The following is a 15,186-nucleotide window of genomic DNA, read 5'->3' on the forward strand; positions in this document are numbered from 1 at the left end:
AACCCACGCATGCACGGGGAGAATATGAAAAGACCACACAGGCAGGGCTAGGACTTGAACCCCTGTCCTCAGAACTGTGAGCACAACGTTCTAAGCACTCACCATGCCACAAGTTGAGTCATACATGTATGTGTGGTAAATCTTTTGGAAAGAAGCTGTGGTACCTGAGACATTGTTGCATAACTCATTGTGCGCGTCCTGTGAGTTCTGGCTGAAAAGAGCGATGATATCATCCTCGAGCTCTTCTACGATAGTTTCACACTGAGAGAAAAAAAAAGAACAGAAGACAGACTTGGATTGGAGGTAAAAGTAGAGCAGCCATGGGTACACACATACACATACACATGCGCACGCACACAATGTCTGGGAGCCGCGCATCAGATGGGGGTTACTGTCATGGTCCTGCCGGTCCTGCCCTGGCTGGGTGGGTCCCAGCACACTGGCGCTGATTAGGAGGCGCACAGCTGCGCCTCATTCTCGTTGAGTAACCCCTGTATTTATAGGACCCAGGGGACGACTGGTCTTCGCCAGATCGTCGCAACTCATGCCCCGTTCCTGCGCTCCCGTATTCTTGATCATGAACCCTTGTGTACCGACCTCCGCCTGTCCACCCCTTAAGCTTGACGTCTTTGATACTCCTGCCTTCTCTGATCGATCTCCAGTGTACCGACCCCTCCCTGTCCGCGGACCTGCTCTCTACGCCCGACGTCCTGACTACCGCTGCTCCACTTGACTGTCTGCCTGATCCCTGACTTTGGACAGAATAAACACTTTTCCCCGAACTGCCTCTGCGTCTCCGCAGTTCTGCATTTGGGTCCTCCTCTATATCGATGGGTCGTGACAGAACGATCTGGCCAAACCGGGACCCAACAGGAAAGACCCAGCGTCACCGGGACCGAGGCAAGGTAAACCGACTGCCGAAGGACCAAGCCTGTCCTATGTGGGTAGACTCCATGATGTCGTTTGCATCTTCCCTGTCACACACACCGCCTGCGTGTCATGATGACGTTTAGACCACGACCCGCTCTACGCCTCATACTCTTTTGGACTCTGATTTTTCAGACTATGAGGAAGACCTTGATTTATATGACCGGCTGCCTGACTACGATTCAGATTTTGATTATGAATTTCCTCTCCCAATCTTTAGTCCCAGTCAGTTTGCATCACCTCCCCATGTTTCCCGCTCCTGAGTGTCTGTGCCCGGTAGGTCCAAGTCCTCGTCCTCCAATCCTTTTTTGGGAACCCGCTTGGCCATCAACCCGGGTCCTCCACATGGCGGCCAGAGGAGACGCCTAGGCCGGGTGCTCCCTTGTGCCTCCCGCTGCACGGAGACAAAGACACTGTCCTCATCCATCCACTCCCCACCGGCAACGGCAAAACCAAACTTCCAGCTCAGAGGGAGGAGGGGTCCGCAAATCCCGAGGTGCAGCGACTCGAGAATCATGAGGGTGAAATTGGCAATTGAGGATGAGCCTGCCAGAGCGCCTTCATCGTCCGTGTTCCCGAGGAACAAGACCCAAAAGGGAATTGCACAGGGCTTAAGTTCAGAGGCTGGAGTGAATTCAAATAAAGACGAGGCAAACTATTCTCCTTCAGTTAAGAGGGGGAGGACTTAATCTTTCCCGTCACTACGTGCCGTGCCCAAGAATGATCTATTCACGCCGCCCTCTAGTGTCTGCCAGTTCTCCTCCGGGATCCCTGACTATGAGCCAGTTGGACTCCGTCTGAAGGAGCCGACTCTCATTCATGAACAAACACCCAGTTCAGGAGTGCCAAGGCAAACACCGAAAGAGCAACAACGCAGCGATCTGCCGCCTGTGGGGTTTCAGGAGTCGATATCCAAATCCCACGTTCCTATCCAGGAGGTGGCGATGGCACTGCAGCCGCCTCACGTTCCTGTCCAGGAGGTGGTGACGGTTTTGCAGCCGACTCGCGTTCCTGTCCAGGAGATGGTGACGGTTCTGCACCCGCCTCGCGTTCCTGTCCAGGAGGTGGTTAAGGCGCCGCAACCGCCTCAAGTTCCTGTCCAGGAGCTGGGGATGGCTCCTCGGTATCCTCACGGCCCTGTCCAGCAGACGGCGGGGGGCGTCACAGTCCCCTTCGTTCCAGTACCGGCGGTGACTGGTCCGCGGTCATCCCTCGCCCCTGTCTCAGTGGCGACAGGCCCGTGTCCATCCGTCGCCTCTGTCCCAGCGGCGACAGGCCCGCGGCCGCCCCACGCTCCTGCTTTGACGGCGACCGGTCCGCGGCCATCCTACACTTATGTTTCAACGGCGACTGGCACGCAGTTGTTTCACACCCCTGTCTTGACAGCAACAGAGGAAGGCGACGGCTCATCGGCATCCTCACGTTCCTATCCAGCAGATGGTGACGGTACCACAGTCCTCTTCATTCCAGTCCCGGCAGCGATCGGTCCGCGGCCGTCCCACGCCCCTGTCTCGACGGCGACAGGAGCTGGGGAGTTCAGATGGGCCACCCCGGAACTGGAAGGGCATCGGGATGGCTATGATGATGATCGTGGCAGTCATGGCCTTGGTCCTTCTCTCCGTCGTCCTCCTCATGCCTGATGTTTTCCAACCGTTTCATGACCTAGCCTTGGCAGTGACTGATCCCCGGCCACCTCATGATGAAGCCTCGGTGGCAACCGGCCCCTGGCCGCCTGCCGACCGAGCCTTGGTGGCGACCGATACCCGGTCGTCTCGCAACCGCGTCTTGGGAGGGCTTCGTCCGGAGCAGTTGCATGCCTTTGTCTGCTTCCTGCTTTGCAGTTAAGTTCCTCCTCGAGGACGTCCACCTGAATTACCCCGTAGGCACCCTGGTGCTTGACGTCCAGGTCATCCTCCTGACCGGTCCAGCCGAACGCCTCGATTTTGGTGGTGTGGACGGCCACCAGACAGACTAGGGTTGCCGGGGGGGGGTGCCCTCCCTCGGACCCCCTTCCACCAGCCCCTTTTGTTTAGGCATGTCTGTGAGCCGCGCATTAGAGGGGGGTGACTGTCATGGTCCTGCCGGTCCTGCCCTGGCTGGGCGGGGTCCCAGCACACTGGCGCTGATTAGGAGGCGCACACCTGCGCCTCATCCTTGTTGAGTAACCCCTGTATTTATAGGACCCAGGGGACAACTGGTCTTCGCTATATCGTCGCAACTTATGCCCCGTTCTTGCACTCCCATATTCTTGATCGTGAACCCTGGTGTACCGACCTCCGCCTGCCCTCAGACCGACCCCATTAGCCTGATCGATCTCCCGTGTCCCGAACCCTGCCTGTCCGCGGACCTGCTCTCTACGCCCGACGTCCTGACGACCACTGCGCCACTTGACTGTCTGCCTGATCCCCGACTTTGGACCGAATAAACACTTTTCCCGAACTGCCTCTGTGTCTCCAGAGTCCTGTATTTGGGTCCTCCTCCGTATCGATGGGTCGTGACACTGGTTAGTACTTGGATGGGAGACTGCCTGCGAATACCAGGTGCTGTAAGCTTCTTTCCCCGGCTAAATGTAGAGGGGTTGCGACAGGAAGGGCATCCAGCGTAAAAACTGTGCCAAACAAATATGCGATCATCTAAGATGACATGCTGTGGTAACCCCTAAACGGGACAAGCCAAAAGGAAGAAGAAGGATATCCCTCATGTCAAACAAATAGAGATTTGAAGTCACCAAGCTATCACTGCACAATAAACATTTGGTGATAGGAATTGATACACACATTGAAGCACTGGGTTATCCATCCACTTTCTTAGCCATTTATCCTCACAAGGGTTGCGGGGGTGCTGGAGCCTACCCCAGCTGTCATCTAGCAGGAAGCAGGATTCGCACTAAACTGGTTGCCAGTCAATCGCAGGGCACATGGAGACCGACAACAGTCATACTCATAATCACACCTAGCGCCAATTTAGAGTCTCCAATGAATGCATGTCGTTGAGATGTGGGAGGAAATCGGAGTGCCCGGAGAAAACCCAGGCAAGGCACGGGGAGAACATGCAAACCCCACACAGGCATGCCAGGATTTGAACCCAAGTCCTCAGAACTGAGGCCAACGCACTACAACTGCCTCCTGCAGACAAACAAAAAACTGCATTGCTCAAGCCATTTGTTTTCATCTCGATAAAGAAAAAAAATACACCTGATTAAAAAAAAAAAAAAACACTACAGCACTATACGAACATATTTTAAGATTTGTTAAAAATCTCTGTAACAACTTGACTGGACTTATAAAAAAGTCTAAAAGATTTTGTGTGTAGCTTTTACACTCACTGTGAATTTTAGGCCACTGGGAACTTCAGGTCCATCGAACTGGAAATTTTCAAGATCGGGGAAGTCTCCAGTGGAGCCACTGCTCCTAGGCACAAATCTCATGTACTGTTTTTTCTGGGTGTCGGGGTCCACGTAGAGGGCATAGTCACTCATGGAATGACAAACTCCATCCAAGAGCTCACTGAGGTGAGTCTCAGAACGAGCCAGAGGTACCTGGGACAACAAACTAAAAATAAAAAATCAGAAAGACAAGATACTGAAACAGTTCCTTAAATGTTTTCTTTTTCTTTTACTGGATCTCTTTTGTTAGAAAACTTGAGCAAGCAAACCAGTGAAATTGAAAAACTAATGAAATAGTGAAAGATTAACAATAAATTAAAATAATTCTAGTAAAAGTAATCTTCAAAATCCAGTGTCATGACATTGGAAACTGAAAAAGAAACGAGGTGTAAAAACTCTTCAATGTTAAAAGTCCTTTTGAGTGCCCTTGTGTCAGCTGTCTTACACCACAGTGCTCTGTAGGTCAGCAGCGTGACCTCCTATTTCTGCCATGTTTTCTTCATCAGCACAAACAAATGTCCCCCCCCAGCTCTGACTTTTAACCTGTGCCAATATCTTCCCATCATTTCATGTGAACCCCACGGTCTTTTTCCGGTGCCCCTTTGGAAGACAAAACAGAGAGCAGCCGAGTCTAGACGGGTCAAGACAGGCGCACTGCCTTGACTAGGCCCGGAAAGACACTCGTATCTGTGGATCTGTGGTGATGCATGTGGGAGTAGGAGGATGGGAAAGAGGAATGAAGAGGCCTAAAGAGGAGTGACCATGGCTGGTAAAAAAAAAACCACAGAAGGGTGTGTTTTCTATGGAGGATGGTCAGGAAAGGAAACAAAAAAACAGGAGGCCTCAACAGAAACAAAGTACAGGGTAAATAGCCCAAACTTATTATTATTTTTTTTACAATCTACTTTTGTGTGGCACATAACCCCTTGCTTCATCCTCCAGTGATCCAACGGAGGAAATCTTCCTTCCTTTTTTTTCCCCATTCAAAACGTGACGACTGGTATTTTGGTAGTTGGAATTGGATAGGACACCATTTACAGATGAATGATTACTTTGTATGTTTTCTTGACCCTTTTGTTGCCTCAGAATTAGTTGTGCAACTTCCACCCAAAACTACTAAACTAAAAAAAAAAAAAAAAAAGTGCAATTGAGTCATTTTCTCATAAGTTGATCAAAAATGGTAAAAAAAAAAAAAATATATATATCTTTAGATTTGATATGGGTAAATATCACCGATGTTGAAATAACACATCAAAGTACACTTTTCAAAAAGTTACTGATGCATTAAAGATGTTGGCATTCATAGTAAAAGGAATCTTATTGACAGAACAAATGGTTGCGGGCCATTGAAATATCTTTATACAGTTGTAATAACACCAAAGACACGCAATAGTTCAGAAACTAACAAATTCATACATATTCACTCATATCTCAGAAATAACATCACTTATTTTTCTGTCTGCTTTTGTCTGCAAACCAAATGGTTCCCCCAACCTGGCACTTCGGCTCATAGATCCTGGAGTATTGTAATAACATACAGGTACTTCTCTATAAATTACAATATTCAAATTTATTTTAGATGACATCTGATGCCTAAATAAATTGTGCAACAGAAACTTGCAGTGATGTATTAGCTAGAAAATGTAATAGGGACCTAAAGCCTCACTTTCAATACACATTTGAAAACAATAAATCACATCTGTAGTAATCTGCAGGTTTGTTACACAATATATTTATGCGTGCCATATCAATAAATTAGAATAAATTCTATTTCACTGACCTGTGCCTGGAATAAGGCTCTCTTTGGAGGCATTAACGGTAACAATAGCTTGAGTGACAAAGAAGGACAATTTGAAAACCAGCAAAAAAAACAACACCTCTAAAGATGGATTTGTATTAGTTTTTATGGAAAAGGCATTTTAAGCAATTGGAGAAAAACCCCATACATCAAAAAAAGTAATTAGCATCTTTCCAAAAAACATTTTAAATTGTGTCACTTCATTTCAGACACATAATGGAAAAGATATTATGGCAATAACAGTTTGAAAAATACCATATACATTTTCCCATAAACATTTCTGACCTTGTACTACTCATGAGCAAAATAAAATGTTCAAGATTTTTAAAATGAAATTATGTGGGCCAAGTCTTCGTTGTTATTGATCCAATTACATGAACTTGACCTACTCCTATTTCTATATCACTTCGCTACTCAAGAAAATGGACTTCATACAATTGCTTGCTGAAAAAACAAAAAAGATCCAAACGCTGAAACCAGTCACTAACCCCCAGTCATTAAGGCAATCTGACCTCTTCCACATGCAGTTCATTCAGAAGAAATGTGATTCAATTCAGAAGACGAGCCCTTGAGATTGACAAAGTTGTTGTGCTCAGTTGGCGCAACAACACTGTTACAGCACAAGGGTAAAGGCAGAAGGGTGAGCAATGAAGGATGTAGGTCAACCAAGCCCATGACGAGCTTCATCTGTCAATTATGTGCCTACAATAACTTTTCTTCATAGTTTTTTTTTAATTGTGGGATAATTCGTAGGTCAACTAGTAATCATAAAAAGTTGTCTAATAACCCATTGTCATATTTACTACAAATATTTTACGATTATATGATTTTTCCCCTCATTGTTCGCAACAGAAAAAAAAGAGAAAAAAAATTTTGCTTGACTCTACTCTCATGAAAGTGACATTTTGAACAGGAAAAGTACTTTAATTGTAGAAGACTGGTTATTGTTGTACACATTAAACATACAATGTCAAGCTATTCATCAAATCTTTACTTAGTAAAGATATTTAGTACTGAATGAAAAATGTTTCACAAGACTATTCTTTGACTTTTATTACTCTCATCTGGGAAATAAAAAAAATGAAAATGGGTTCAACAACACAAATAAATGTTCAACACAAATAAATGATGCTAATGTATTGCAGCCCTCGGGCTTGTGTCTGTGTGAGTCATTACCATGGCATGGTACAAAATGGTTTAGAATTAAACCCCTTCCTTGCCGGTCGCAGCCCTATGAAAAGAAGCTGTCAGTCAATGTGTTGTTTGAAGAATGAGGTGGAAAGGGGTGCAAAGGGGGCAATTGGTTGGGGCAAAGAATAGGCTTCTCAGGGATGCTACCCTCCATTCAGTTCCCATTGGACAGGGCACCATTACTATTGCTGTGGACTTGGGACTTTCAGTTTCATTGTCCTGTTAAAACTGGCCAGTGAAGAACTTGAGAAAAATAAATATTCATTCCAAAGCAAATGGATGGACAAAATAAAATGAAATGTAGTGTACTAAGCATAATAAAAGAGAACATAGTAATAAGTTTTGATGGAAAAAGTCCATCATGCCCATTGGTTAATGTGTGATTTATTTGCTGCTGCAATTTACATTCAGTTTTTGAAAGGCACAAAACATTCACATATTCATTCATTTTCTATACCGCGAGTCCACAAACTGTCGTGAGCGGGCTGGACTCTATCCCAGCTGACTTTGGGCAACACACCCTGGACTAGTCGCCAGCCATTTGCAGGGAACATATCAAGAAGCATTCAAACTCACCTGCAGAAAACCCATGCAAATAAATTATACCCAACAATTATTAATTATAACACTATGCTAATTATGAGCAAAATTGAATTTATGGGTATGATTGTGTCATGCCCCTGGCATCCTCCCCAGGCTGGGCGTGGTCAGCCAATTAGTCGGCACACACCTGCAGCCCTTTTCGGCTGATTACACCTGGTACTTATAGGACATGGGGGACAACTAGTCCTCCGCCAGATCGTTGATTCCCATGCCTCATTCCCGCACTCCCGTATACCTGACCTACCGTGTACCGACCCTCGCCTGTTCCCTGAGCATCCTAGTAAGTCTGCCTCTTCTGATACTGCTGCTTTTCCTGACTGACTCGCTGATCATTGACCACGGACCGAATAAAGGCTTTCTGTACACTACCTGCTTGCCTCTGGAGTCGTGCATTTGGGTCCGCCCTCGAGCCTCGTTTGTGACAGAACGATCTGGCCACAACATGGACCCAGCCGACTCCAAAGTCATCCGCCGATCGTTACAGTTCCAGAGCAGACGCCTGGCTGAGCAGGAGGCTGCTCTCTAGGTAACGAATCAACGTCTCCATGAGATCTGTGCCCGGCTGGAGCCGTGGCTAGCATCCCAAGCTAGCGCAGCTGCTACCCCGACGATGGTCACTCCGAGTCCACACGTTCCGCCTCTTATGGAGCCCTCTTATGCCGGTTTCTCAGGCGACGTCAAGCCCTTCCTTGCGCAGTGCGACCTCCATTTCAAACTGCAGGTGTCCGCTTTACCCACGGACCGCTCCTGGATCGCCTTCGTCATTTCCCACATGACGGGGAGGGCGGAGGCGTGGGCCACTGCAGAGTGGAGTTGCGACTTGGAGATCTGCCGTTCATGGACGACGTTCGTCTGCGCGCTCAGTCAAATATTCCAGTACGCGGCTCCGGAACACAAGGCGGTGGTCTCACTCATGACAATTCGCCAAGTCCGTCGCCACGTGTCAGACTACGCTATTGAATTCCGGATCTGGGCCGCCGAGAGCCGGTGGAACGAGGAGATTCTCCATGATGCCTTCTACCAGGGACTTTCCCCACGGATCCGTGGCCACCTCATTGCCGTGGATCTTCTGCCTTCACTGGACGCTCTCATCGCACTGGCCCTCAAGGTGGATCAGCGCTTGGCCGTGCAGGGGCAGATGGACGGCATGACCGAGGAGGAGACGGAGAGGCTCAGCCCGGTCGCTTCCCAGCCGCCCACGCTGCTTACGACGTCGGAACCCATGCAAGTGGAGGGGCTCGGCAGCTCAGCGGAGGAGCGCTTATGCCGCCGACAAGAAGGGCGTTGTTTCTACTGTGGTCGTCTTGGACACTTAATCGCCCGCCGTCCGGTTCGACCGAAGCGCTCCGACCTTAGGATCTCTACGCTGGTGAGTGTGCGGTATACTGTCGCTGAGTCAGGGCGGTCGCTTTTGCACCTCACCATAGGAACGGACTCTCACTCATGCCTAATGACCGCGTTCATTGACTCCGGTTCAGACGCTAACTTAATAAATCCCCGTGTGGTCGAGGCATTGCGTGCGGCGACCTTCCCCACACAGCGTCTTCGTACTGCTTATGCCGCCAACGGCAAGTGGGACGTGCAGAGGTTCATTGGCTTTGCAAATTTCTCCAGAAAGTTCATTCGGAACTTCAGCGCCGTGGCCGCCCCTCTGCACGCTCTCATCTCTCCGCACAACGTTTTCGAATGGTCCCAGACCTGCCAGGAGGCCTTCACTAAACTTAAGGCAAGTTTCACCACCGCACCCATGCTCATTATCCCGGGTCCGGATTGCCAGTTCATGGTGGAGTAGGACGCGTCGGACTCGGGAATTGGAGCCATCTTGTCGCAGCGGAGTCCCAAAGACGGAAGGATCCACCCGTGTGCGTTCCTGTCTAGGAAGCTAACCCCAGCAGAGAGAAACTACGACGTGGAGGATCGCGAACTGCTGGCAGTCAAGACTGCTATGGAGGAGTGGCGGCACTGGCTGGAGGGCTCAGATGTACCGTTCGTGGTCCTCACCGACCACAAAAATCTAGAGTACCTGAGGACCGCGAAGGGGTTTAACGCCGCCAGGCAGAGGTGGGCTCTCTTCTTCAACCGCTTCCGTTTCACTCTGTCCTTCCGCCCAGGTTTCAAGAACGGCAAGCCGGACGCCCTCTCACGAGGGGGAGCGCACGGAGTCAGTAGCAGCTCCTATCCTGCCAGAGGCGTGCTTTGTGTCCGGGTTCACCTGGGCGGTCGAGTCGGGGGGGAAGGAGGCCCTGGGAGAGCCGCCGCCGCCCGCAGATTATACGTCTGATCGCCTGTTCGTCGTTCCATCACTTCGGGGAGATGCCGTCAATTGGGCCCATTCGAACAAGACGGTCTGCCACCCGGGTATGGCAAAAACTCGTTCTGTGGTCCAACAGAGATTCTGGTGGCCCAACCTCAGCAAAGACGTGAAGGAATTTGTCAATGTGTGCGGCCAATAAGACGTCCCGTTTACGACCAATGGGTGAGTTGCGGCTTCTGTCCATCCCTTTCCGCCCGTGGTCACACATCGCGTTGGACTTTGTCACCGGCCTACCGCCCTCTCAGGGAAACACAGTTGTGCTGTCTGTAGTGGACCAATTCTCCAAGATGGTTCACTTCGTGCCACTTCCAAAGATCCTGTCGGCCAAGCAGACAGCCCAGCTGGTGTTGGACGAGGTCGTCCGCTTCCACGGGTTCCCCCGGGACATCGTCTCGGACAGAGGTCTGCAATTGACCCCTCCGTAGAAATTGCGCAATCCTCGTCACTGACCAATAAGAGGCCAGAGATCTGCATAATCTCAGACTCAGATCTCAGACAATGCTGGATGGTCCAGTATAGCTTCTGTTGGCGTTTTATTGTGTATTTGGGTTCTTTAACAATAGATATGGTTAAGAGGTGTAGTCACAGACTTTATAATAGTGACGACAGGTATCCTGAAAGGCTAGTTGGTGGAGTTCAATTCGTACCTTTTTCAAAACCGAAGACCCAGTACGAAAAATGTCTTTGATGGATAAAACTTTGTGGAAGACCGCATGATCAACTGAATCCATCAACCGGAACAGATATGTTTGCACGAAGGTAAGTCCTATATTAGATTTTCAATACATGTCTCATGTAAATGAATTAGCAGTTCTTCGCTTGCATAATATAGCTACGTGTGAATGATCGACACACTTGATCTGTGTTGAGCGATATTTTGCGATGATCTGACTGCACAAACGTGTCCCTTTGTCCGCGGCTACGCTAAACCAGACTGTGTTAGCACGAAGGTAAGCCCTATATTTGATTTTCAATACATGTCTCATGTAAATGAATTAGCAGTTCATCGCTTGCATAATATAGCTACGCGTGAATGATTGTCACACTTGATCTGTGTTGAGCGATATTTTGCGATGATCTGACTGCACAAACGTGTCCCTTTGTCCGGGGCTACGCTAAACCGGACTGTGTTAGCACGAAGGTATGCCCTATATTTGATTTTCAATACATCTCTCATATAAATGAATTAGCAGTTCTTCGCTTGCATAATATAGCTACGTGTGAATGATTGTCACACTTGATCTGTGTTGAGCGATATTTTGCGATGATCTGACTGCACAAAATGTGTGTCTGTTCGGCGGTGAGCTAAGCTAAACCGGACTAGCAGTCCTAAAAGCCTTCGACGTGCACCGAGACACCAAGACTGAAGGAAGGATGTTTGAGGACACTAAAGTAGTGATTGTCGTACTCGGTCGGGACTTACGTAGGTTCGGCACTAATTCAAGAATAATTATTGAGGGGAGCGCGTGACGTTACACAAAGAAATTGAGAGAAACAACTCGAAAATCAAGCCTCGCCTTCTTTTCCTTCATACGGCGGTTCACAAACGGCTATACAGATACAGATTCTGCACACAAGTGTGATATGTAACACGAAAATAGGAAACTGTCAATGACGAATTTGTCTTTGGGTTATAATATATTATGTGGCTTCTCGGTCTTCCTCTGACTCTGGAAAGATCTCGCGCAAATATCAATGGTTTCTCCGTCGATATGCATGTAAATACCATTGAAATACCGCTCGCTGAAATACTTGAAGCCCTGCTGTCTGCTTTTCAACGATATTTCACTGTTAGATAAGAATGCGAGTGAGAAACAGCCGGTAAATCGGACAGTTTCGCTCTATTCTTTTCTTGCTGCGCCGATATTTTTGCTAATTGTTTGTCTGACGTCAGCGCACATGGCGCGACGTCACTTCAGGAGGCATGGTTAAGTGCCCTGTACGGAGGGGTCAATTCAGCGCCCGCTTCTGGAAGGAATTCTCCACCCTCATCAGCGCTTCGGCTAGTCTAACTTCGGGCCATCATCCAGAGTCTAACGGCCAAACAGAGAGGGTAAATCAGGAATTAGCGACAGGACTTCGATGCTTAGCTTCTAGGGACCAGAGCACGTGGAGCCAGCACCTCAAATGGGTTGAGAAAGCCCACAACTCCCTACACTCCGCCTCAACAGGTATGGCTCCACTCCACGTTGTGCACGGCTATCCTCCCTCTCTGTTTCCCTCCTTGGCCACAGACTCCGGAGTGCCGTCAGCCCTGGCAGTGGTACGGCGCTGCAAACGGACCTGGGAGGCAGCCAGGAGGACGCTGCTGCACATGGGCAATATCTACAAGTCCGCAGCGGACCGCAAGAGGAGAGCCGCACTAGAACTCAGGGTGGGGCAGCGAGTGTGGCTCTCCACCAAGGATCTTCCGCTGCGGATGGAATCCCGCAAACTTGCTCCCAGGTTCGTTGGTCCATTCCGAATCAACAAAATCATTAACCCGGTCGCCGTATCACTCAGACTGCCCAGGCCCATGAGGGCGCACCCTACGTTCCACGTCGGCAGACTACGCCCGGATCGTCCTTCGCCCCTGGCCCCTCTGGCCAAACGGATGGTGAACGGCGAGCCGATGTACACAATGCGCCAGTTGCTGTCTTCCCGCTGAAGAGGAAGGAAGTTCCAGTACCTGGTGGATTGGGAGGGATACGGACCGGAGGAGCGCTCTTGGATCCCCTCACGCTTCATTGAGGACAGCTCCCTCATCGAGGACTTCTCCGCGGCCCATCCAGACGCTCCTAGGCGGTTGGGGGGGGGGGGGGGTACTGTCATGCCCCTGGCATCCTCCCCAGGCTGGGCGTGGTCAGCCAATTTGTCGGCACACACCTGCAGCCCTTTTCGGCTGATTACACCCGGTACTTATAGGACACGGGGGACAACTAGTCCTCCGCCAGATCGTTGATTCCCATGCCTCATCCCCGCACTCCCGTACATCTGACCTACCGTGTACCGAACCTTGCCTGTTCCCTGACCATCCTCGTAAGCCTGCCTCTTCTGATACTGCTGCTTTTCCAAACTGACTCGCTGAGCATTGACCACGGACCGAATAAAGGGTTTCTGTACACTACCTGCTAGCCTCTGCAGTCGTGCATTTGGGTCCGCCCTCGAGCCTCATTCGTAACAGATTGCAGAGCTGCCAACCTATGCAAATTCACATCCAGAACAATTTGTCAAACTTTCCATATTTTTGAAATTTTCAAGAATATTACAGTAATCGCACATTGTTACATAATAAGAATAATTAAAATGAGAATTCTGTTAAATTTCACAATCATTCTATTCTCTACAACAGGGGTGCCCAGACTTTTTTTTTTTTAACCACAAAATCTACTTTTCAAGCAGGGGTTGGGAGGGAGGTTGGTAGTTGGAGGAGGGGGGTTTGGGGGGGCTGATGTCTTTTTTTTAGAACCAATAATGAAATAGAATGACTAAGCCACGAAGATCTACCCACTACAAAAATGCAAAATATATTTATTTTAAAATATATTGAGGATTCTTTGTGTGTAAATGTATGTTTGCATGTCTCGCATAACAGCATGAGGCAATATTGCAAAACACAACATAGTGAACCATAAAATTTTTTGCGACTACTGTAATTTCTCACCCTGAAGTACAATGCGCACCCCCAAAGTTGACCTAAAAAAAAACAAACAAACAAAAAAAACCTGGAAAACCCTTCAACCAATATACAATGTGCACCACCAATTTTCTGCTACCCATATGCTCAGAATATTAGGAATGATCTATATTTATATTTTGTTAGGTTTGTACTTGTATGGTTTTTCAAAACACTGTCTGTACAACAATCATTAATAATAATGTCCATGTACTGATGTAGCGGTAATATAATGTCGGGACAGGCCACAGGACACACTTGTCCTGGTTCATGTAATTGTCAGAACAGAATCTCTCAAACAACTAAAATCAATGCTCAATGATGGCATAACATTTTATTAACACTGTTAACACATTTTACAGTCTTAAATAAATATTTAACACTGTTTGACGAAAACATTTATTGCATGAAATATTTGTGCATAAAATGTTTGTGCATAGTGCAGTTTATCCACTACATTACAAATCCTTGGCCAAGCCTTCAAAAGAAGCATTAAGACTCATCTCCAATCCGAAAAAGATCCATAGTAGCTTTATTTGGTGCATCGCTGTGGAATTCATCAATGATGACTTGAAATATTTCTTTAATCCCAAGAATTTGGGTTGCGCAGCGCAACCTCTCCCCCTCCATTCGGCTCCAATCTGTAGCATTTTTCACTATGGTGTCAGGTGGCTATCAAAACAACGTGAGCTCGAACTACGTAGAAACGAGCGTAATGGGCACATTTTTTATAAAAGCAAGCATTTCAATTGTGTGGGCTCTTCCGTTTTTATTTTATGTCCCCTTGACGATCGTATTACATAGTTTGAGCTCACGATGTTTTGATACCCACCTGAAGCCATCGAGGCGAGCTATCATTGTTTCGGACTGCGGCACTACTTCCAGGTTGCCGGCATCATTTGCACGAGTAATGACATTTCTTTTAAATGAATCTGCAGAACAAGCTGTTGTAGTCAACATTTTTTGTCTTAGTTTAAGTTAAAACAAACTCACGGGCAATCGTTCTTGATCTTTGGTGCAGTAGCAACAACCATGCTACGCTAATGATGTAAAATGCAAGCTCCCTGAGGAGGTAATAAGAGTTCAGGTTGGGGGCGCACATTAACGTAATAAAGATAAATATGCAACACAAGACATTGAATATCATATTGAAATGTATATGTTTTTTTACCACGCTATGTACCTGTATACGAATGCAGCCCTATGGGGGCACAAACCAGTGTAATCTGTAGGCCGCTCCCAAGCCAGGAAAAATGCAGAGGGTTGCGTCAGGAAGGGCATCCGGCGTAAAAACCGGGCCAAACAAATATGAG

General features: G+C 48.1%; 1 protein-coding gene across 6 annotated transcripts in view; it reads right to left on the bottom strand.

The window, feature by feature from the left end:
• The window catches only part of cnpy1 (canopy FGF signaling regulator 1), a 61,734-nt gene that overhangs the window by 1,132 nt on the left and 45,416 nt on the right, over positions 1 to 15,186 (bottom strand). For all 6 annotated transcript variants that reach the window (XM_061840496.1, XM_061840498.1, XM_061840497.1 and 3 more), the window contains 2 exons: positions 4,253 to 4,465; positions 165 to 261 (listed from right to left, as the gene is read on the bottom strand). In XM_061840496.1, coding sequence (XP_061696480.1) covers positions 165 to 261; positions 4,253 to 4,465 — 310 coding nt within the window. The remainder of the gene's footprint in view (positions 1 to 164; positions 262 to 4,252; positions 4,466 to 15,186) is intronic.

The sequence above is a fragment of the Syngnathoides biaculeatus genome, chromosome 13, assembly GCF_019802595.1.
Source record: "Syngnathoides biaculeatus isolate LvHL_M chromosome 13, ASM1980259v1, whole genome shotgun sequence".
NCBI classification, from domain to species: Eukaryota; Metazoa; Chordata; class Actinopteri; order Syngnathiformes; family Syngnathidae; genus Syngnathoides; species Syngnathoides biaculeatus.